The 24,514-nt window shown below is 37.4% G+C and overlaps 4 protein-coding genes across 4 annotated transcripts; 3 read left to right on the top strand and 1 right to left on the bottom strand.

Moving 5' to 3' along the window:
- Positions 1 to 76: 76 nt before the first annotated feature.
- Positions 77 to 10,495, bottom strand: LOC126672829 (probable apyrase 6). The gene is made up of 8 exons (XM_050366781.2): positions 9,806 to 10,495; positions 9,569 to 9,681; positions 8,973 to 9,077; positions 7,183 to 7,237; positions 4,576 to 4,734; positions 1,979 to 2,076; positions 1,035 to 1,231; positions 77 to 477 (listed from the first exon to the last, which is right to left on the bottom strand). The coding sequence occupies exons 1-8, from the start codon at positions 10,368 to 10,370 to the stop codon at positions 207 to 209; spliced, it is 1,563 nt and encodes a 520-aa protein (XP_050222738.1). The 5' UTR covers positions 10,371 to 10,495; the 3' UTR covers positions 77 to 206.
- A 21-nt stretch (positions 10,496 to 10,516) lies between these two features.
- Positions 10,517 to 12,059, top strand: LOC126672830 (uncharacterized). Its single transcript, XM_050366782.2, has 2 exons — positions 10,517 to 11,210; positions 11,509 to 12,059. Exons 1-2 carry the CDS (start codon positions 11,045 to 11,047, stop codon positions 12,057 to 12,059), a joined length of 717 nt encoding a protein of 238 aa, XP_050222739.1. The 5' UTR covers positions 10,517 to 11,044.
- Positions 12,060 to 19,329: 7,270 nt separating this feature from the next.
- LOC126672615 (uncharacterized) lies at positions 19,330 to 20,667 on the top strand. The gene is made up of 4 exons (XM_050366568.1): positions 19,330 to 20,011; positions 20,069 to 20,214; positions 20,278 to 20,292; positions 20,377 to 20,667. Exons 1-4 carry the CDS (start codon positions 19,330 to 19,332, stop codon positions 20,665 to 20,667), a joined length of 1,134 nt encoding a protein of 377 aa, XP_050222525.1.
- Positions 20,668 to 23,362: 2,695 nt separating this feature from the next.
- LOC126672614 (E3 ubiquitin-protein ligase SINA-like 10) lies at positions 23,363 to 24,262 on the top strand. The gene is made up of 3 exons (XM_050366567.1): positions 23,363 to 23,422; positions 23,530 to 23,688; positions 23,783 to 24,262. Exons 1-3 carry the CDS (start codon positions 23,363 to 23,365, stop codon positions 24,260 to 24,262), a joined length of 699 nt encoding a protein of 232 aa, XP_050222524.1.
- The last annotated feature ends 252 nt before the right edge of the window (positions 24,263 to 24,514 follow it).

The raw sequence follows: 24,514 nt of genomic DNA, 5'->3' as shown, positions 1-24,514 counted from the left end.
AGTTCAATTTCTTTTAATTGGATTAAACTAAAAAAATTAATTAATTACACATTACTTGCAAGAGGTAAAATGGCACTTAAGACAGAAAATACTTGGTAAATTGAATGAATCTAAAAGTTTCCTAAAAAACTACTCTTTGTGGCTTAAATCCATAAAGATACAATAGAATTTACAAAATGTTGTCAGATGGGTAAAAAAACAAAAAATCACCTGGGCACTCTAGTGACAATATAGTGCCCCTTTTGTAGATCATATATTGTTTTTAACTGTGGTTTTCGCAATTGCACTACAAATAACACAGCCAGTAAAGCTATTAAAAGAAAAGCAAACAATGAGAAATAGGTCACCAACTCATTTCCAACTATTTCTTCCGTGTCCTCAATTTCCATATCAGACGGCTCTAACATTGATTGCACAATGAAAGCTCCGACGGTCCAGTCCACCGGATAGCTTCCTGAATGATTCGCAAAACCAATTCTGCACAACAAAATAATCTTTCTACTTACCACATAAACTACCAAAACTTTTACTCGTTTAAGGCCTTCACTTTCAGCTTCACAACTGGCAAATGGTCAAGCCTATTGTGCTTTAGGGGTTCACAATGTACATATAATTTGTTAATTACTTAAACCGTGATAGCAGAATTTTCTAACTGAACCAAAAAATACTTAATTATCTGAAATATGCCGTTCAACTCGATTCAATTTTACCCAAATGATGCTCATCCATGTCTATACATCTTCAACAAAATGGATGCGTACTAACTAATTCCGTATATCAACCGAGAAAAAATCCACTTGCAAATTAAAAAGCTTGCTCTTTCCTCGGTGACTTCGTTTATTAGCCTACTCTTTTTTATCCCAAATTATTAAAGTATCCAAAATATCCTTTTTTTTTGTTGGAAATATCCTTTGACCCCTATTTAAAGAACTTTCTCGTATGATGGCAAAGCATTTAAGGTAACAAATATAGTTGAAATGTCCAACAGCTAATAAGGAAAATCACTGCTTTATTCAAAAGAGACAACTAAATACCTGTTATCACTCATTGGAATCCCAAGTTTGTCATGCAACAGTGCCACCGTGTAAGCCGAAGAGAAACAGTATTTTATCAAGTCCAAATCATCGATACCATGATGTTGACTTTTTAATTCTTCCCAATCACCTTCGCAAAAATGTTTCCCAGCTGCTTCCAACTCGAACAGAGTACTCCTAGGAACGAGGCCAAAAAACTGTAAAAGGTTTAATCAACAAGAGAAAAGCACCGGAAACATCTAGAATAACTAAATAAGAGTCAAGAATCAATAGAATAAATACATTAAACTTGAACGGCAAAATACTTTTTAGGAACATGATTCAAAATCTAGTGCTGTGAATTAGACAGTTGTTTAGATTGAAAGATTCAAGATAGGATTATCAAAATTTGTAACTGTATATGAGTTCTTGACCTGTAGTCCATATTTAACTGTGTGCTTTTGAAATAACATAACGTCATTCACATGCATGCAAATCACATGATCCATAAATTCAAACAAGACTTGATACCATACAAGTGAACTTGCCATAAAGATGTGATTGCTTAATGTCTAAATCTTACATCATAACAAAGCCAAATTCCAGATCTAGATGGTCCAATTTTGGCAACCTTCGTTTCAAATTCTACTTCTCTAAGGAATCATAATTAAGCCAAAGAATTTCTGAAAGTAATGTACAGACCAATGCATCAACATACCAAATTTACTGATCCTTTATTTCAGTAACCTATAAGCATCAACTTTTTTTAAGGTTCTCCCTCAACCATCCTGTTTATTTCAGGATTCCACCATCGATATTGAGCAACAAAATAACATGCATCTGAAGGAGTAAAGGAAGAAATTTCATGCTACAAATGTGTGCCGATAGATAAAATGGACTATAAGTTTTCAACTACGTGTCCTAATATGCAACTTAAATCAAAACTCACATCATTATATACAAACCTCAGAAGTATAGAACAAGCTCTCTTGAAGAATAGGATTGCCTTGTAGCTCCAAGAAGAAAGATGGGACAATGCTACATGGACGACGCAAGCATTTCTCTGCAAAATAGACAAAATAATACAATGAATTATCTATAAATACATTCTTGCGATATCAAAAATTAGTGAGTTATCAATGTGGAGCATTTCCAAGTACAATACCAAAGGGGAGACGTAGAAAACATGGGGAGGGGATAACAGAAGACACGTATTGAAGTACAACAACGATGAGGTGTAGATGTGCCATCTCTTGAGAAAAGGATAGAAAGGGACACACTTTAAGAAATGTTTTTTAATTAAACTTGCATAAGCCCCAAGAAACATCAGCATAGTATACCAAAATCACCACTTAGGTATAATTATAATCATCCCAGATCAACATTTCAGATATCTAATATTTGTGGAAGATGCCTAAGCATGTAAGAAACTATTATGCACCATAAACTATACAATGTAAGCAGATGTCAATTGACGTACACAAAAATAAAATCATAGAAGTGATATATTGACATAAAATAAAAAAAAGGAGGTTCATAAAAAGATCCATCAGAAAAGAGGTGAAATTCATGATAATCATCCAACATCAGGACAAGATGGAAATAATCAGCTAAGCAGCTCTCTAGTCTAACTTCATATTTTCCATCATAGAAGCCTTAGTATGCCACCTAGTTGGTATCTCTAGTAGCTTAGAGATATCTATTTAAATATTGACCAGTCCATGTATTCAAATCCCTACTTTGACCACAAGACTTATTTGTAAAAAAATTCTTGGCACAGGAAGTAACAGTGCGTCTCTAAGGATGGACTTGAGATTTCATAATCCTACATACTGGAAAGGTATTTTTTATGCTAACTCATATTGTTAGGGTGCTATTCATCTTTATAACTATGAAACTAAATGATGTTCAAGAAGTAGCCTAAACGTACTACCTACCTTCCTATAAAAGTGCCACTCAGCTATCATAGCCAGCTTTCAGAATTCATAGACACAGCTAAACCCTTGGATGTGAGAAAAGCATTGGCTTATAAAATGCTGGTATCAGGATAGATGCACTAAACCAATCAGACCCCTTTCCAACATCAGAATTTCCATTTTTCTTTTCTTGCTCATACACATCCTGCCTCTCTAGATGAACACAAGTCTGTCACCAACTTACTAGCTTGTTTGAATCCATATAAGTGAAAATGATGATTGTAAAACAGAATCGCCATGCTGATATTTTCCGCGATCGCCATTACCCTCCTCATATAGGGTTGCGAGAAGGTGCGGACTGGCAAATTGAAAATGAGATGGCATTGAAGTTATAATTTGGTTGTTGCAAGCAAGGCAGGGATAGCTACTGTCCAAATCTGGAGTCTGGACTAGTTTCCTCTATTTTGTATGAAGGGAAAGCTGTGTCCTTTCAAAGCACAGTCTTCCACACCAAATCTACCACTCTTTTATTCACTTTCTGTTAATTGCAAGATTTAAGATGGGGATAATGTCCACGATCCAACTTTCTTCGCAAAAATCTCAAAAAGGTCAAAAACGATTCATTAGCTTAATGATCCTCAACCAAGATGGATAAAGTTTCCTAGCTAAGAATCTTCTGCCACTTCCAGATCCATCACAGGTAAGCTCGTTTTTCTGCAAAGATAAGGCTTCAGGCATCAACACTCTGCTCGACATCTGCTCTTTTAAAGAACATCCTAAGACAATTTAGAAGCGATAACAATTGAATTTCACATTAAATTAATCAACCTCTATATGCTTTCTTCTGAGGTAACTCATGGCTCTTCAGTGAGTGTCATCACAAATTACTGAAGTACTTTGACTTGTTTCAAGTAAAGTTCTTGTGGCAAGTAAAAAACTAAATATATACAACAAAAGTATTATACCAGATATGCAAAATTTTGGATTCTACCATGGGCTGGTCTTAATAATAAGATAACGCAAACCCACAGAAAAATTGCAAACTGCATAAATCTACACCATCAGCTAAAATAATCTGAAAAACTTAAAAAAATACAATAGATAGTAATTAGTAACAGATTACAGAATTCTAAAATATGTCAATGATTTCAAGAAGCCTAAAAAATATCCTTCTTAAGAGTCATTCACTAGCAAATCTACATATAAGCCCAAGCACATTCTACTTTGTGAATTGTGATTGAGAAATGCAAGACTTAATAGCTGTTATTTGCCAATGCAGCCATCATGAAGACATCAAGTGAAATTATTAGGGCCATGTGATCCCTCTAGTGCAGAAAAAGAAAAAGCAAAAGAGTGAAACTGGGGGATGTTTCTTACACATCTTTTTGCATGTATGCTTTCTCGACAGCACTAGAGTGCTCATCTCACTGTGTATGTGAAAGAAGAATGATATACAAATATCCTAGTGCATGTTTACAATTAGCTATTACTATTTTCAATTGCATATTTCAAATATAAGTGCTCATTTAATACAATGATTTGAGGACTTTTAGGGAGTCATCATAAAGATCAAGAGAAACAATAATGGTATAGGATTTAATATACAAGAGCTAAAGCAATCAAGCATAAGGAAAACAAGATGCTACCTTGTTGATTATTCAACGATGCCAAAACTTCAAGTCTGCATGCAGTAAAGTTGCCAGCTGAATCAGATAAGAGAAGTTTTGCTTCACTTTTACTGGATGCTATCTCATATCCTTTGGGAATGCAAGGATTACTAGTTGATACCACCCTATTATTAGACACTGCAAAATCATTTTAACATTTCCAATTAAAATCTTTTAGAGCCACAACATTTGTTTATTAATGAAATGATGCAGCTAGTATAATGTCCTCTCTTTCATGACAATAAGTTAAAAAACAAACAAGCATAAAAAGCTTAAACTTCCTATACCAGTGTACTAGTAGCTTTTCTCATAAGTCACCTTTGGAATATTTGGTTTTCACATGTTTAACTTGGATAATAACTGTACTTGAGGAATTACTAATGTCCCAACTGGAACAACAGTTGAGCAGGGCAGGTACAGAGACCCATTAACCATCCTCATCCCAGCATTAATGGGATCATTGTCCCATACCAACCAGCCTAACATGGAAAGATTACCCATTCCCTGTTTGTTTGACTTACTATGAAGTACATATAAAAAATACCAATGTATTGTTATTTAAACATAAAAGGATAAAATAGTTATATATAGAAAAGAATGACCATATATTAATACAATTATTATGAATTGTTATACATAAGCAAAACAGGAACTTCCTCAAATTCCACCACTACTAATGAGGTCAACTTTCCCATTTTTGTCCACATCTATGTGGTAGAAATATTCCAAGCATTCTGCACCCTGTTCCCTGTTCAAGGGCAGGATCCTCGTGAGGAACCACATATCACTCCAACACCCTGCATCATATACTATTAGAGGATGAACTCGAAGTAGTACCCCAAAATTTAGGCAAAACACATATTTGAATCCTGCAATATCACACTTTTTTGAATTAGGTCCCTCCACTTTTACTCATCTTGATTGAGTCCCCACACTTTTAATCTGGTAAACATTAGGTCCCTGGTCACGAAAATAAAGTGTGTACTCCACGCAGCGTTAGTGCAACTAGGATGAATTTTTCGTTTGTTTTTTCACATTAACTTTTTTGAATTGGGTCCCTGCACTTTTATTTTTATTGAACTTGACACTTTGGACAGAGGGACCTAATGTCTACAGATTAGAAGTGTAAGGAGTCTAAGGACTAGCTGTATACAAATTGTAGTGGAGGAATCCAATTCAAAAAAATGTGATGGTGCAGGGACCTAAATACGCATTTTGCCTAAATTTACCATCCCCGTCGCAGCAAGGACTCTCATTCCCTGTTTGTTTGACTTCTTTTTAATTTTTGTAGCCTTTTCAGTTTTACTTAAGTGAAGTACAAATTAAACTGCCAATTTATTATTATATGAACATAAAAAAAAGTCACATGGTCATTATTAGAAAAAACTGATATGTTAATACAATTATTATGCATTGACATGTACAAGCAAAGAGGAAACTTCACAATTTTCCATCACTACTAGTGAGACGAACTTGAAGTACTCTCCAATCTAACACACCATACATGACAAACATTTACAAGTCAAATTAACCGAGAATGTGCAAATAGAATGTACAAGGACATATTTTGCTGTTGAAGTGCTTGTTAGCTTTCAACTAGACCTGTTTGCTATTAAAGCAGACTGATTCACATCTGACTATCCTGAATCTACTTAGGTGATATGGCATATTTGATGTACATATGAGAGAAGAATTCTAAATAAATGCCTGCCCAATACCTAACACCATATATACAATAAACTTACTATCAACTTCCTTTACCATTCTTCTCATTCTACACTAATTTAACTATTTAAGTACATTAAAAAAGCAAAGTAACATATCCTACATGTTAGTTAACAGGAAGGCCTCCTAATGCTGGTATCGAAGAAGAAAGATACAATTAATTCAGGAGATCACAATTACTCAACTCTCAGATCTTTTGCTATTATTAGTCCTGAGTTCTAGTGAAAGGTAATTAAAACTAAAGTAAATAGTGTTCAAGTCATTTGATATTTTAGCTATAAAATTTTCTCTGAAACATAGTAAAGCAAAGAGCCAAAGATGGAAATCAACAATTATTATCATTGGATATCAAATTGACAAATTTAGAAATAATAACCAAAGGGAACTCAAACGAGAAAAAACTATGCTACGAAATATGAATAGTTAAAAGTTACTCCTTCCGTCACGTAAAGAAAGAAAAAGTAGCTACTTTTTTTGCCCCATAAATATAGAAAACGTAGTGTAAGTTAAATATAAAATTAGTAAAATATTAGATTTTATCATATCAATGTTTATTGAATTATAGTTCCAATGTGTGAATATATAAATTTTATTGGATAATATTTATGTAGTGGCTTTGGTTTTTGTAAATCATTGATCTATATTGATTTATTTAAAAAAATAAAAGAATAATTTAGAAATTTTATCACAAATGAATTATAACTAACTTTTTAATTCTTGTGAAAGCACAACTTTTTTCTATCTTTACGGGACGGAGACTGAGAGAATATTTAACAGTGCTAGTGCATGGTCGAATTGGAGCCCACAAACTGGACCTCCATCCAATAGTATTGCAAGAGAATAACTTCACATATAACTTACAGGATATCAACTGTCTAGAATTGTGAAGCTCATTCAGAGTGTCCCACGCTGCATCCTGCATGAAACAAAAAGTCATATTTTGGTTAAGGACCTTCCACAAAACTATTGATACTTTCCATCTTTCGGAAAAACACAACATGCCTATGGTTGTTGCCGAGCACAAACAGCATTATGTAACCAGAAAGAGGAACATAATATATACCTAGCATAAATAACCTTAATTGTAAAATAACTAACCTATGATGTACATTTTGACAGTTGTATATATAAAATGATTTCAGTTAAATCCATACTGGCCCAAATTTTCAAGTAGTCAAATTATAGAGAATAAAAAGGACATAATTCTGCAGTATATTCGTGGAAAATAAACGCAGTAAATATAGTACGAGATTCGATTCTGAACTATTGAAATTGCAGAATAACCTAATGACTTGAATCAGTTTAAATAATTTTCTACTGTGGTCTCCATTTCGCAACTTTCATTCCATGTGATGATGAATAACTGCAGAGTAACACGAAATGAGTCAGCAGAGCATTCTCTGCCTCCCAAGATTCGACTGAGCTAGACAAATTAGGGGTGGGCATGGACCGGTTAACCGGTCCATGAGGGTAATTTGTAAACCGGTCCATTGTAATACGGTTTTTAAAATTAAAAACCTAAACCTAAAATTTTAAACGGTTAACCGGTAAATTGGTTAACCATAAAAAACGGTTCGGTTTTTCGGTTTTGCGGTTTTTAACCATATAACCATTAGAAAAATTAAAGACAAAAAAAGATATATTTTTAATTCTATTTGATTTTTTAGCAAACAAAAAAAAAACTATAGAAATTCAAATTATATTAAAAAAATATAAATCTAAACTATCTTATAAATAGTTAAATCAATGCAAATATTTAAAACTATTATTATTTACAAATAATTTACGAGTAATATTAAAGCTATGTTTGTATTTTTTGAATTGTTTGTAGTGTTCTTCACGTCCACTTTCTACTATTTATAAATTTAAATATTCCTATTTTTGTTAAGTAAATATTTTAATAAGGAAAACAAATTTCTTTTACAATATTTTCATATATAAAATCTCCTAAAATATATAAATATTCCTAAATAAAATATATGTCAATATATTTTTATATTTAGATTTTATTGTGTATATTATAAAATCAATATTATTTTATAGATCATAAAATATATCTTATTAATTATTAAAAATATATGAATATATATATATATAAACCGGTTAACCGGTTAACCACGGTTTTTAGAAATCCAAAACCTAAACCTAAACCATTAACCATGAAAACTAAAAATCAAAACCTAAACCTAAACCGTTGAACCGGTTAACCATATTTTCCGGTTCGGTTTTCCGGTTTCGGTTCGGTTAATCGGTTTGACCGGTTTTTTTGCCCACCCCTAAGACAAATACTCAAGGAAGAGGAATTATGAAAAAAAAATAGGTCAGACACCTCCTTGCCTACAGGTTCGCCTAATATTGATGGTCACCATCAAAAGTGACCTTTGCAAGTGCAAGAAAATATGAATTAAAAGGACACCAACATGCAAAAGAACTGTAGGTTTTGCTGAAAGTCTCCACTAAATAATCTAAGTTTCACTGCCTGATGGCAGTTGTGCTACCATTTCACTTAAGATAATTAAATTAACTGTTTTAGGCAGCACAAATGCAAAATGGTTTTGGAAAAAATTCAAATATTGATCAGAAACATAAAAGAAAGATGAGAAGTCTATATTTTGCACAGCAAGTAGCAAAAGAATATATTTGGGGCACACCTGGCTGAATTTTGGAAAGCTTTGTGTCTGAAGATTATAGGTAACTCCAGCCAATTTGATCACATGTAAGGAATGCCTTTTTGCTCTTTTTGAAGCAAATGTAGCCTGCATGTTAGTAACACGATTCAAATTCCAATTTAGCCTAGCAGATATCCAAAAGAAACAGAAAACACATATAGGTATGATGCACCACACTGACTCATCATTACCATTTTATGCAAATGCTATGGAAGTAACAATGTGACATTTTCAATTTGGGCAAACAGCTATGATGAGGCAAAGACTGGATTTTATAGTCTAGAAAATCGATTATTATGTGCAAAATCAAATTTACAATAGCAATGTTCAAGTAGAATAGGAAGAATCCCTGCCCCTTGGGGAAGGCTGGCATGTCCACAAACTCAAGTGTCATGGGAGAAGCATATGAAATCTAAGCATACAAATTTCAAGGAAGTGTTTGCCAGTTGCCTGAAAATGATTAACAATAAATTAAGCTACAAGGAGAGGAAAACAAAATGAGAAGCATCAAATTTAAAAACTTAAAAAGAAAAACACTATTTCTAAATTTTAATTATATATTTAAAACTGAAAAGGACCTGCAAAGAAGTGGCTCCAAGTTCAACTATCCCAGTTGTTTTCTGAGGATCGTCTCCGAGGGTTCCAAGAGCATAGTTTACCGCTACCCATGCATAGACACCCTTTTCTTTGTCTGTAATATGATTAGAAAACAGGCATTCTAAATCATCAACCTTATTCTAAAGCCAAGCAATGATACAACCATACAGGAATAATATTGTGTGTAATACATTTAAAGAAAAGAAAAAGTAAAAGACCTTGAATAATGGTAGCCCAATCATCCTTAAAAGCAAAGCCAGAGTGTCTGAGTACTCCTCTACACGACTCCAACACCATCTCCAATTTCTCCACTTCCTCGCCGCTAGCCAAAAGCTGCACCTTGCTATCGGCCCACTCTTTTTTAGGCACTCGGCCTTTGGCAAACTCAAGCAAACCACTAATCAAACCGCCTGCATTTTCAGGATCCTCCGCCAATCCCCGCCTAACCTTGAAAGAGCCGACAGCGAGAGGCATTTGTCCATTCCCAAAAGGCAGAAGGCCTTCGGACAAAAGCTGGTAAACCCGAATACGGGAGGCGGAACGAGCGGAATCAATGACGATGGAGAAGAATTGGGATTTGGGGTGGGAGAATTTGGGGGAGTGGTGGATCTTTTGAGCGGTGGAGAAGAGGTAGAAGAGGAAGGGTATGGTTAGAAAAGCAATGAGGAGGATTAGGCATTTAGTATTACATTTATTTGAGGTTTGCAAAGAGAGGGAGTTTATGTGCATTCGAGGATGCAGCTGTGTACGATGCGGTGGGAAGTAAGTTCTCGACTGAACCATCACTTTTTCACATTTGGATCTAATCACTAAGAACAAAGAACAAGGAACAAGGAACAACTCACTCACTTCTTCTTCTTCTTCTTCACTTTGTCGTCCCGTTAAGCGTGTTTGTGCTTTTTCATTCGTTGACGCCTAAATGTTTAAAACTATACCTAATCATGGACGGTCCTCGACCTTTGCACTAAGATTCCCTAAACCCCTGACCTTTCAAAAGCTTCCCTAAACCCCCTGACCTTAATGGCGGCGCCACTCACGGCCCTTCTAGAAAGAAAAAAAACCTAAAATCGCGACGCCGCCAACGATTAAATCGTTTGCATGCCTTTTTCTCGCCATCTATCGACCCACGTGACCTCTCCTCTGTCAGAATCAGCAGTTCCTCCCTCAGAGTTGCAGGTTGACTTTTTAAATTTTAAAATCAAAAAAAAAGTAACCGCTCGGTATCTTTTCTCTCTCTTTCATCTTCGTTCTGACATACACTTCCTTCCCTCTCTTTCTTTTCCAACTCTCCTTTTCACACCACCATTGTTTCTTCGATTGCCTGTTCGTCTTCCGTTCTTTCCGTGTTCTTGCATTGTGAAGAAGAAAAAATAACGAAGGAACAAAACAGAAATTTAGAGTGAGAAAAATTTATTTTTACTCTTGTTGTCTGGTTCATGTGGTTTAGGGTTTGATTAATGTGGTGTATTTATGCTCTCTCTGTCACAGGTTTTTATAGTGAAGGAATTACAGAAATGAGAAAGAAAGGAAAAGGAAAATCAAAGGAAAGAGAACGAACGGGACCACCTGAAACTCCTGGATGGGGTTTAATGGATGAGAGCGATAGTGACGATGTAGTGGAAGGTATGTCAATTTCTACCCTGTTTTTTTTTTTTTGTGGATTTTATTTTTGTAGGACCACATAGTACTTTGATTTCTGTAAATGTTTGTTATTCTATGCTTTGATTTGTTTACTGCTTTTGGACATAGGACTACAAGTTGCTTTATGTTTGTTTACTGCTGTAGGACCACTAGTTGGTTTGATTTGTTTAATCTTTGTACGACTTGTTTTTTGTTTTCACATTTCTGTTGGTTGGCATTTACTATCCTTTTTGCGTTTCTTGATGGTTGATGGTGTGTTTAAATATTTATCTGTTTGCAGTGTCACCAGGTTTAGAATTTTTTCAAATCAACCTTCACATTAATGAGGAATTGGGGGAATGGGGTTACCATGATGGGGAAGTGTTCACCGGCATTTATTCTGTGTCTGATATGTCTATGAGGAAATTAGATAAATGGGTGAAAAGAGAAAAAGTTAACGGATTAGTTGATTATTATTGGAATGAAAAAGACAAGGAATTTCATGATTGGATGAGACCGATAAATCACGAAGACGATGTCATGGAAATGGCAAGGGCTGGGAAGAGGGATGGAGAAGTGGATGTCTATGTTAGAAAACTGACAATTAAAGACATTGAGTCTTTAGTCCCTCCGCCCCCGTCGCCCCCACATGTTGTAATTGAGGAGATACCGAACCCCAACGATTTAGCTTATGTGTATCCCACTCCCGTGAAAAAAGTAAGGAGTAAACCATTGGCTACCAAGACTGTTGGGAGTAAACCATTGGCTACCAAGGATGTTGGTGAAGGTCCTTCAGAAAGTGGGGGGTCATGGTTGATTCCATATGTAAGTTGTCACGACCCAAATTATTGAGCCGAGACCGGCGCTAGGGAATGGGAGTGGTAGCTCCGAAACCCGTAGCAAGCCTAAAACCACTCTAACTTTTTCGCGGAAACGCAAACACAACTATCCTATAGACATATAATAAGAAAGACACGTTTACAATCATAACATAACATCATATATAAACACATCATCGATACAATCATAGTGGGCATTTCACTTCCGTAACTGGTACGTACTAGCCCATCTATCGATCAATACAAAAACTGACAACCAAAAGATGTCACATCAAACAAACATTATACACGTACACAACCTATAAGACCTAACTATACTAGGCTAAGACTCGTCACACGTATACTACTGCAGCACCAAGGGGACTTGTACCCAGCACACCAAAGACGGTCTGTCTGATCCGACTCTAACACCTGAAAAACATCAATGTGAGGGGTCAGTATTTGGGGAAATACTGAGTGAGAAAACACATTACTAAGGTATTATAGAAAATAACATCGCATTTAAAACAAAACACATATATACAAACATATTATACTTCAAGCATTTGATCCGATCGAAACCCTAATACCTTAGTATGCATAATGAACATTATCACAACATCTAACGATCGATCGATATGAGTCCGGGATAGTTCAACCAGCCGACTCGCAGATACAGGCCCCGGGATAGTTCAACCAGATAGGCTCTGTATCGCATGCACAAACAAGTATGATATACGACCCATGAAATCTCTATCTATGACTTACCCGGACGCTGGTGATCACACAGCCTATTGACACCCAATAGGTAGCTTGTTTCCCCCGGATCATATACTAGTTTTCACAATCTATATATATTCGATAATACGATGCACAAATTCATTTCTATCGATAAAATACTATAGCATGCGATGTAGTTTAATATTATATTTATAATATAAAAACTATCTATTGCGTAATAATACTCAAAGTAAAGTTTAACTCACTGCGATCGCTATCCAAAACTGCATTATTATAATCCCGCAAGCGTAAGCTCCATGCGTTGTCCAATCACGTGCCCTCTCCAGCTAAATGGCTTGGTAGCTTGTCGGTACGTCAGCTACTTAATCGAGTTACCTATACGTTTAATCCATAAACGTGGGCTTAGTATTCAAACTCCTAAGTTATAAACTTAGGTTAACACAATCGTATCTCTAATACGATTCTTAACTTTGATAATCTCTCATTCACACTTCTCTTTTAAACGTCCTAGTTTATGTTTTGATATTCAATCGAATCGTGATTGATTATGCGACTTGAAACTGTCTGTAATCAAGTTTCCGCGTCGCGTCAGGGCTCTGGAAGCCAAAATCATCGATTCCTACTAACGAGGGACTGCACGTTCGTGCAGCAGTGTACTGCACGTTCGTGTCGTGCAGTACGCTGCACGTTCGTGTGCTCCACGTTCGTGTAGTGTACTACACGAACGTGTGCTGCACGTTCGTGCAGTATGCTACACGAACGTGTGCTGCACGTTCGTGCAGTATGCTACACGAACGTGTACTGCACGTTCGTGCAGCAAACGACTGCCGATGTGCAGCCCCGGGGTTCATTCCCCGGGCCAATTCCGACGTGCTTAAACGTCCAAAGTCGATTCTAGCACGATTTCCATTAATAACCATCTCAAATATCATCAAAAACGCCAATAGAAACGCGATTACGATTCGTTTAATTCGTTAAAACGAATTAACCCTTATTTATCAATTCTCATAATAAAAACGTCAAACTTACCTTGATTTGAAACTTAGCGATTATAGAGAATCGAATTCTGAACGAATCGATATAAAGAACTCGCGATTTGGGCGAGAAACGGCGAAACGACGGCGAAACGACGGTGATCGTCATTTTCTCTCTTCTCTGGATCATTCCTTCTGATCCTTTCCTCATTTCCTTATGCTTAAGGAATTCTTATATATATCTTGGTTAATGTACTCTTTTAATCCTTCATTTCTTTAACTTAAACCATTTCTCTTTTAAACTTTCAATTTTAACTAAACGGTTATTTATTCATTTAACTCGATTATCTACGTATTATTTATATCCCAATAAATAATACTACTCCAAAAATACTTATTTCCGTCGATAATCTTCCAATTTCTATTCTCGAGGCTAAATTGGCTAATTTGCACTTTGGTCCTTGAATTCTTCAAAATTGACAATTTAGCCCAAAATGAATTCGCGTCCAAATTTTAAAAGGTCTCCGATTGACCTGAAACTTTTACCACCAATACTATAAAACATTTCGCGGACCTTGGCGAAATAATTCTATTTTCGGACTTAACTGGTTAAATTACCACTTCAGTCCCTGAACTCTAGTTTGTGACTTTTCTTGATATTTTTCCTTATTTTCTTATTCCAATCCATAAACAATTACGTCCTACTCCATATTATCCTTTTCTTTAATATCCAATATACTTAGTTCTGTAACTCCGGTCCTTCTCTACCGGACACGTTGTACTAAACGGCACCTGAACTTACGGGGTATTACATTCTTCCCTCCTTATAAAAATTCGTCCTCGAATTTTCATATTACCTTTTAATTTATCTTAAATCGTTAACATCTTTAGCTCCAAAATGTATAATCATATCGTCATTCCATCATTGACGATTTTCTAATATCACGCAATATTCACATCATCTTATCATAAGGGTAATCTTCTATCTTCAAAGCATAACTATAAGTTGATTTCTATACTCGACTATCCCATTTTCATACTTATATCATACAGTATGAACGTCCTAGTTCACCGTCCAATCATTTTCATTCCGCTATTCACGCACATCTATTATTCACTTCTCGTATATAAACTTCATCTTTCATATCCACTTCTTCTCTTATATCGTCATCTAAGATCTTTGACATCCCGTCAAAGAGATACTTACTTTCTAACTTACCACTAATCGGATACATATCACTGTCCAGCGTATTCACGGTCTTAGCTATATTCTAGCGCGTTGTTTCGAAACTAAGTTCATATCCTAGAAGCATAACGTCTATGTTTTCGCAACTATACGTATTCATTCGCCTCTTGGTCTTGACCGCAGCTTGCTCGCGAGCACTTCACTTCCGTTACAGAGTTCTGGTCTAGGTATACTTACATGAAAACAAAACTCTTTCAAAACTCTTTCGATAAAACGATTCATCTTGAACTTTAAATCAAATTTCATTTTCATTTTAACAAAATTGTGCACTAGGGTGATGACGTCTCTCATCCCCAAAGAGTTGCCACATCTCACCTTTTCGTCCGAACATAATGCATATGATGCATGTCCTATTGATGTATGTACAGATATATGTAGTGATGCACTTCTATCAATGTCGTGGCACTTATCGATGACTATCGCGGGTCTAGGCACAACTATGTTTTCAAAATCGTTTACACAAACAACTTTCAAAAAGTTTTAAACTTCGAGTTTTGTAAGTTCTCTAGACCTTTAAACTCTGTACACGGTAGGTTCTTCCACTTCTGTAACTTCATACTTCTTCTTCATGCACATCTCGACATTTCGATAATTCGATTCCGATACCATCTATACGTCATATACGTATTTCGCAAAGAAACAAACAAGAATTTCACAATCCATCGATCATACTTATCATAGTGAAACAAACAAGAATTCTCAATCAATCAAAAATTCACAATCAATCAGCTCGATCTTAAAACAAATAATACAAACGACTTGGATCAGACATGGCTCAATTCTATAGCTGCAGTAGTTCCTAGCTTAGTCTAATGACCTAATACCTAGGAACAAACAAACATCAATCACAGACTCGCAATGGTATCATGGACTAACTGCACTCAAATCATATATTAGCAGAGGTAACTGGACCAACTGCTCTGATACCAACTTGTCACGACCCAAATTATTGAGCCGAGACCGGCGCTAGGGAATGGGAGTGGTAGCTCCGAAACCCGTAGCAAGCCTAAAACCACTTTAACTTTTTCGCGGAAACGCAAACACAACTATCCTATAGACATATAATAAGAAAGACACGTTTACAATCATAACATAACATCATATATAAACACATCATCGATACAATCATAGTGGGCATTTCACTTCCGTAACTGGTACGTACTAGCCCATCTATCGATCAATACAAAAACTGACAACCAAAAGATGTCACATCAAACAAACATTATACACGTACACAACCTATAAGACCTAACTATACTAGGCTAAGACTCGTCACACGTATACTACTGCAGCACCAAGGGGACTTGTACCCAGCACACCAAAGACGGTCTGTCTGATCCGACTCTAACACCTGAAAAACATCAATGTGAGGGGTCAGTATTTGGGGAAATACTGAGTGATAAAACACATTACTAAGGTATTATAGAAAATAGCATCGCATTTAAAACAAAACACATATATACAAACATATTATACTTCAAGCATTTGATCCGATCGAAACCCTAATACCTTAGTATGCATAATGAACATTATCACAACATCTAACGATCGATCGATATGAGTCCGGGATAGTTCAACCAGCCGACTCGCAGATACAGGCCCCGGGATAGTTCAACCAGATAGGCTCTGTATCGCATGCACAAACAAGTATGATATACGACCCATGAAATCTCTATCTATGACTTACCCGGACGCTGGTGATCACACAGCCTATTGACACCCAATAGGTAGCTTGTTTCCCCCGGATCATATACTAGTTTTCACAATCTATATATATTCGATAATACGATGCACAAATTCATTTCTATCGATAAAATACTATAGCATGCGATGTAGTTTAATATTATATTTATAATATAAAAACTATCTATTGCGTAATAATACTCAAAGTAAAGTTTAACTCACTGCGATCGCTATCCAAAACTGCATTATTATAATCCCGCAAGCGTAAGCTCCATGCGTTGTCCAATCACGTGCCCTCTCCAGCTAAATGGCTTGGTAGCTTGTCGGTACGTCAGCTACTTAATCGAGTTACCTATACGTTTAATCCATAAACGTGGGCTTAGTATTCAAACTCCTAAGTTATAAACTTAGGTTAACACAATCGTATCTCTAATACGATTCTTAACTTTGATAATCTCTCATTCACACTTCTCTTTTAAACGTCCTAGTTTATGTTTTGATATTCAATCGAATCGTGATTGATTATGCGACTTGAAACTGTCTGTAATCAAGTTTCCGCGTCGCGTCAGGGCTCTGGAAGCCAAAATCATCGATTCCTACTAACGAGGGACTGCACGTTCGTGCAGCAGTGTACTGCACGTTCGTGCAGCGTGCAGTACGCTGCACGTTCGTGTGCTCCACGTTTGTGTAGTGTACTACACGAACGTGTGCTACACGTTCGTGCAGTCTGCTACACGAACGTGTGCTGCACGTTCGTGCAGTATGCTACACGAACGTGTACTGCACGTTCGTGCAGCAAACGACTGCCGATGTGCAGCCCCGGGGTTCATTCCCCGGGCCAATTCCGATGTGCTTAAACGTCCAAAGTCGATTCTAGCACGATTTCCATTAATAACCATCTCAAATATCATCAAAAACGCCAATAGAAACGCGATTACGATTCGTTTAATTCGTTAAAACGAATTAACCCTTATTTATCAATTCTCATAATAAAAACGCCAAACTTACCTTGATTTGAAACTTAGCGATGATAGAGAATCGAATTCTGAACGAATCGATATAAAGAACTCGCGATTTGGGCGAGAAACGGCGAAACGGCGGCGAAACGACGGTGATCGTCATTTTCTCTCTTCTCTGGATCATTCCTTCTGATCCTTTCCTCATTTCCTTATGCTTAAGGAATTCTTATATATATCTTGGTTAATGTACTCTTTTAATCCTTCATTTCTTTAACTTAAACCATTTCTCTTTTAAACTTTCAATTTTAACTAAACGGTTATTTATTCATTTAACTCGATTATCTACGTATTATTTATATCCCAATAAATAATACTACTCCAAAAATACTTATTTCCGTCGATAATCTTCCAATTTCTATTCTCGAGGCTAAATTGGCTAATTTGCACTTTGGTCCTTGAATTCTTCAAAATTGACAATTTAGCCCAAAATGAATCCGCGTCCAAATTTTAAAAGGTCTCCGATTGACCTGAAACTTTTACCACCAATACTATAAAACATTTCGCGGATCTTGGCGAAATAATTCTATTTTCGGACTTAACTGGTTAAATTACCACTTCAGTCCCTGAACTCTAGTTTGTGACTTTTCTTGATATTTTTCCTTATTTTCTTATTCCAATCCATAAACAATTACGTCCTACTCCATATTATCCTTTTCTTTAATATCCAATATACTTAGTTCTGTAACTCCGGTCCTTCTCTACCGGACACGTTGTACTAAACGGCACCTGAACTTACGGGGTATTACATAAGTGAAGGGGCTTCTACGGTCCAGGGAGATATGGAGGCTCAGGGAAATGAAGGGGCAGATTATTTGGGCCAAACTGATACTGGGAATGATGAGGTTGCTGGTGAGGGGTTAAATGAAGAGGTAAGCGTTCAGTTGGCTGATGAAGATTGCCATGATAAGGGGGATGGGGCTGCTGAAGATTGCCAAGTGAATGGGGCTGAGGTTGGGGCTGTGGCTGGGACTGGGGATGGGGCTGCTGAAGATTGCCAAGTGAATGGGGTTGGGGCTGGGGTTGGGGCTAGTGAAGATGTCCAACCAAATGTACCCCACGAGGAATATCATGGCCAACAGCATGGGCCACAAGAGGAAAAAGTTCAAATTCAGGGGCCACATGAGGAAGCTCAGGATTTGGGGGCTGACGATGGGCCGCACATGGCTGAGGGAGAGGGGTTGCATGATAAGGGTCCTACTCAACAAACTCAAGATGTGGAATTTGACAATTTCTTCCAGACCCAACATCATCCCCCATTTGAGGGTTTATTTGAGGACCAGAACAGGGAACTGCCGCAAAGGCGAAGTGAAGACCAGCCACCGATGCCCACTGAAGAACAGCATCATGATTCACAGGAATGGGTTGAAGATTGAGATGATGATCTAGATGAGTACATTGTGGATCCTGATTATGACATCTTGGATGGTGATGAAGATTTGACTACCGAGTTGAGGTCAACTAGTCAGTTGCCTGAAGAGAATGAAGAGAATGAAGAGAATGGAGAGAATGAAGAGGATGTTGGTGCTTCGCAGAACAGGGCTGGTGGGAGACATAAAGGTAAAATCCAATTTGAGTCTGGTGGTGTTGACAGAACCATTCACTAGGACACTGTAGGTGGTGATTCGGAGTACATAGAGTCTGATGGCAATAGATCTATTTCAGATTCAGAAGAAGATGGGGGGGGAGAATTTTAATGTGTTTGATGAAGACCACGACCAGGAGGGTCCAACTTTCTCTGTTGGGATGTTGTTCAATGACAGGGAGCAGTTTAAGAAGGCCTGCCGTGAGTGGGGGATACACCACATGTACCAACTACACTTTCCTGTTAATAAGATAACAAGAGTGAGGGCAAAGTGCTACTCAAAGACCAAATGTACGTTTTATGTGTTTGCCTCAAAGCTGCACCTCAAAGATCCCGATGACAACACATTCCGAGTGAAGACCCTTGATCTGTGCCATTCATGTCCTAAAGTGAGTAAAAACTTCCACCTGACTAGTGCATTCCTCGCCGACAAGTACTTAGAAGAATTTAGAAACGATCCTGAATATAAGTCTGAAGTGTTTGTGAAGAAGATTCAGACGGAGCTAAAACAATCAATAAGCATTCAGCAAGCAAGAAGAGAAAGAAGGGCAGCATTGGACAAATTGGAGGGTGATGAGGACCGGCAATATGCGAAGCTGTATGATTACAAGAGGGAGGTTTTGAGAACCAACCCAGGCAGCACGGTGGAGTTTAAAGAAGCAAGGGGGAAGTTCCAGGGAATGTATGTATGCTTTGATGGGTTGAAGCAGGCCTTCGTGAATGGGATGAGACAGATTGTCTGTCTGGATGGGTGCTGATTGAAGGGTAAATACGGGGGTCAACTTCTTTCTGCAACAGGGATTGATCCAAACGACTGTATGTACCCCTTCGCATATGCCTGGGTTAAAACGGAGAACACAGACACCTGGATGTGGTTTATTGAGCTACTTCAAGTTGATCTGCACCTTACGAATGCCACTGTTTTCATGTCCGATAAACAAAAGGTACATTCCATGGGTGAACAATCTTAGTTGATTTTAGTGATCAATGTTAATGTGCTGTATTAGCTTTTTTACATTAAGGTCAGGGTCCTTTGGTGAATAATTTACAAACTATAGGGTGTGTTATAGATTCTATGGGTGATTATATTTCGTGCGTTTGTGCAGGGTTTGGTGAATGCTGTGAAGAAGCTGTTCCTATATTCAGAGCATCGATTTTGCTGGAGGTATTTGTGGGCCAATTTCAGGAGCACGTTTCACACGCAACACATGAAGCCCTTCATCTGGAACATTGGAACATCAACATATAAAGCAGCCATGGATAGAGAAATGAAAGCTCTGGAAGACAAACATGACGCTGGCTTCCAATGGATCAAAGAGAGGGACATGAAACACTGGTGTAGAGCGCTGTTCAAGGAGGAAGTCAAATATGATGTCCTCCTAAACAAACCTGCCTGAAGCATTCAACAAGTACATACTTGCTGCAAGAGAGAAGCAAGTGCTGATAATGTTCGAAATGATAAGGACTCAGCTTATGAAGAGGATAAATGACAAGCAGAAGTTTGGGAGAAATATAGAGGGTGAGCTGTGTCCAAAGATCAGAAAGAAGTTGGCCAAAATCATTGATTATGGTTGGAAGTTCACCGTAGATCCTGGTGGTAGCCCTCAGTGGCAGGTAGAGGGCCCAGGGGGCCAGTTCGTGGTTGATTTGGCTAACAGAACATGCACATGTCGAAGGTGGCAGCTTAGTGGAATCCCATGTTCGCATGCTACACCATGCATATATGGAAATAATCAACGGCCTAAAGAGTTTGTGGATGACTGTTACAGTATAGCTACGTATCAGAAGGTATACAGCTATGTAATCAACCCTACGAATGGGCCAGACATGTGGGAAACAGACCCTGAGCCATTCAACATCATACTCCCACCATCCCCAGTACATAAGAAGAAGAGGGGCAGAATACCAACGGCTAGAAAAAAGGAGGCGGAGGAACTAGAGAAACAAAGGGTTGAAAAAGCCAAGGAAGCCGCTGCAAGTAGGGCAAAGTTGCCAAGGAAGGGAAATATGAGAATGACTTGCAGTTTATGTGGCAAATTTGGACACAATAAGAGGGGTTGCCTAAAGAGAAGTGGGGGTCAGTCAACTCATGAAGTTGGTGGTCCGTCTGCTGAAAGAGAGCCTGGTGGTCAGCCAGCTGAAAGAGAGCCTGGTGGTCAGTCTGCTGAAAGAGAACATGTGCTTCATGACGCTCCAGTCACCCTCCGCTGGATGATGGATGTTAGTGAATGTGTGGTTTTGTTGTTTTTAGTTTTTTGGTTTATTATTCCATTAAATTTTTATTTGGTCTGTGTCTTTCCATGGCAGGGTACAAGTCAAGTCGTTCATAGGTCACCGAGTAGACGTGACACCTTTCCATTTGTGGATCAAGCAGTTCAGGTGGAACCTCCGGTTGCTGACCAAGGCCAACCAGACCAGAACAACCAGAACCACCCAGGTGATGCAGAAGAGCATGCCTTCAACAGCCAACGGAGCACTGTTGAAGATGGAGCTCCGTCCCAACCTATCCCAACGCAAACTGAAAAATGAAAAGGAAAGAGAAGAGCTAAAGATGTTCCCTTTAGATACATGAACATCTTGAGGAAGAGATCCAAAAACACGTAGTTCTGGAACATGGTATAGTGCTAATTATTTTGTTAATTATTTTGGTGCACATAGGTAGTATTTTGTTAGGGTGTGCAGGTAGGTTTTACATTGTGATTAGAATTTTAATGGATGTATTGGAATGGATGTATTTGAATTGATGAATGGATGTATTAAACAGTTAATGTTTGTCTTTTTTTTAGCAACCATAAGGTCAGCTTTTTATATCACCACCTAAGGTCCTTATCCTTTCTCTTAAAGATCAGCCACGGTCCTCAGTCTTTTATTATAAGAACAAATATGGTACTCAACCTTTTACTGAAAGATCACCTTCGTACCTCAATCTCTTAAATCAAGATCACTTAAGGTACTCAACCTTCATAATTAAAACACTAAAGGTTCGTTATTAATTTAAAAAGGGACATCTGTCACACCTGACAACAAAAAGCAAATCTGAACCCTACATAAATGAAGGTGTAACACATAATTCAACTCAACACTCAACCCCTTTCTGAAAACCCTCGTATCATTCTCTTTTTTCTTACCAGCCTTCCCATAGATCTCCAGTTCCAAGACACAATGACAATGGAAGGAGAAGCTAAACAAGTTGTGTGCGATTGTGGAATTCCATGCCGTCTGCAGATTTCCTCTACTGAACGAAATCCAGGACGGAGATTTTACGGTTGTTCTAAGAGAAATGTAAGTATTTTAGATTTTACGGCTGCTCTAAGAGAAATGTACGTATTTTATTTAAACTTAATCTTCCGTTATTGCCATCTAACTGTCGTTTGACCTACACTATACAGAATCAATGCGATTTTTTTGCCTGAGTCGATAACGACATGGCCTATCAGATAACGGTGGTCAGGAAGTTGAAAAGTGAGCTTAATACCATGACTGAAGAACGCAATGTCGCTCTACTGGAACTAGTTAATGTCCATACTCATGTGGTAGCTAAAACTGACGAACTGCAGGAACTTAATGAGGCCTTCGAGGGATTGAAGAAGTCTCATGAGATGTACCACGGAGAAAATGTGATTATGATGCAGGAAAGTGGTCTGCAACTTATGGAGATAGAGACTCTGAAGGAACACGTCAAGCTGATGGAAGTTAAGTGCTCAGACATGGAGAGGAAAAACAAGATCATGAAGCTTGGTTTTTTTGTGGCTTTTGCAGTTGCCGGTTGCAGTTTAGCCGTTGCTTGCTTCAAGAAAAATTGATGCATTTTTTGTTAAGTGACAATGGCTTGTGTTTGTACAGTGTTGTTAGTTAACTGCGTTCCAATAATTTTTTGTATTATGTTAAACTCATTAAACTTGCTTTCTATGAAAACTGTGTGTGATTCAAAATTTTAAATTACAGTACTGTCGTTAAACCCTTGTTCAATGAAAAAGGGGTTTACTTGATTATAAAATATAAGTTCAGGTACTGTCTTTCATAATTGGTTGAAATGTCAAGGGCTATATTAGACTTGACAGAAAAATAAACCGCAAAAAAAATGAAAACTTAATGGCAAAGATTAGAAATGGGTTTTTCAAGAAACCTTTCATTACACCTGTTCCATCAGTTGTATTGTTCCAATGCAGCCTCTTCGTTAACTACAACCACTAATTAATTACATCCACAAAGGGCATCTAAAGAAATTGAAGAGTCATGATGCTAACTTATTTAAATAGGCTACCACAGCAACTGATTCAAGCATTTCAGAGTACACAAATTGTTCTTATTCTCAGAGTAACCAGAAGATGTCCGATAATATTGTTGTGTCTTCACTTAATATGGAACTTTTGGATTGCCCAATATGCTGTGAACCCTTTACAACTCCAATTATTCAGGTTTGTACCCATTTGTTTCTCTTTACCATTTACTCTTATTTATTTCTGTAATTGTATTGTTTAGTAATTGTATTGTTTCTATAATTATATTTAGTGTGAAAATGGGCATGCAACATGCAACGCATGCTCGAAGAAGACTCAAAAGTGCCATTCTTGCACCCTGCCTATCAGGAGAATGAGGAACCGGATTCTGGAAGATGTTGCTGAGTCTTTGAGAGTTTGTTGCTCGTTCAAGAATTATGGATGCCCAGAAACTGTTAGGTACCCCGATAAGATCAACCACGAAAAGTTCTGTTCTTTTATAGAGTGTTCATGCCCCATTGAAGTTTACAATGTCAATGGAACCTCTGAAATGATTTATGCTCACTGTAAAGTGATGCATAAAGATTTTGTGAAGCCGTTTGTTTTTGGTCGTAAATTCCTTGTTTCTGTCTGGCTGAATGATAATTTCTTTATTCTCCAAGAGGAAAACACAGACATTGTGTTTGTTCTGAACAACACAACGTGTTCTTATGGGAAATATTCTGACAATGTGTTGTCTTGGACCGTTAGCAGCTGGATGCTGCCCCTATGAAATTAAAGTGAATGTCAACTCAAGTCACAAGTTTCACAGTGCTACCCAGAATATTTAAGGCACCAGCAATTACTATCGTTCTTTTTCAGGGTTCCTTCTTGATAGTGACCACAAATTTTTCGATGACGGTATGATCAAGATGGAGTTTTGTGTTTATCGCGCACCGGAGCTTGCTTAAGAGGATGACTTGTTTATCCATTCTTGTTTATGTATTTTGTCTTAAGAGGATCACTTGTTTATGTATTTTTGGTC

Source organism: Mercurialis annua, linkage group LG3, assembly GCF_937616625.2.
Source record: "Mercurialis annua linkage group LG3, ddMerAnnu1.2, whole genome shotgun sequence".
Classification (NCBI taxonomy): domain Eukaryota; kingdom Viridiplantae; phylum Streptophyta; class Magnoliopsida; order Malpighiales; family Euphorbiaceae; genus Mercurialis; species Mercurialis annua.
This window is presented reverse-complemented; position numbering and strand designations above follow the sequence as displayed.

Bases quoted from the DNA above. Each gene is read 5' to 3' on its own strand.
- LOC126672829 (XM_050366781.2), bottom strand. From the start codon at position 10,370: ATGGTTCAGTCGAGAACTTACTTCCCACCGCATCGTACACAGCTGCAT. The intron at 9,078-9,568 runs GTCCTTTTCAGT...ACTAACATGCAG, and splicing joins TTGGAGCCACTTCTTTGCAG to GCTACATTTGCTTCAAAAAG. The intron at 478-1,034 runs GTATTTAGTTGT...TTTGTTGTGCAG, and splicing joins ATTCCAATGAGTGATAACAG to AATTGGTTTTGCGAATCATT.
- LOC126672830 (XM_050366782.2), top strand. From the start codon at position 11,045: ATGTGGTGTATTTATGCTCTCTCTGTCACAGGTTTTTATAGTGAAGGA. The intron at 11,211-11,508 runs GTATGTCAATTT...ATCTGTTTGCAG, and splicing joins TAGTGACGATGTAGTGGAAG to TGTCACCAGGTTTAGAATTT.
- LOC126672615 (XM_050366568.1), top strand. From the start codon at position 19,330: ATGGCAATAGATCTATTTCAGATTCAGAAGAAGATGGGGGGGGAGAAT. The intron at 20,012-20,068 runs GTCTGGATGGGT...TTTCTGCAACAG, and splicing joins TGGGATGAGACAGATTGTCT to GGATTGATCCAAACGACTGT.
- LOC126672614 (XM_050366567.1), top strand. From the start codon at position 23,363: ATGGCAAAGATTAGAAATGGGTTTTTCAAGAAACCTTTCATTACACCT. The intron at 23,423-23,529 runs GTATTGTTCCAA...TTATTTAAATAG, and splicing joins TTACACCTGTTCCATCAGTT to GCTACCACAGCAACTGATTC. The intron at 23,689-23,782 runs GTTTGTACCCAT...AATTATATTTAG, and splicing joins TTACAACTCCAATTATTCAG to TGTGAAAATGGGCATGCAAC.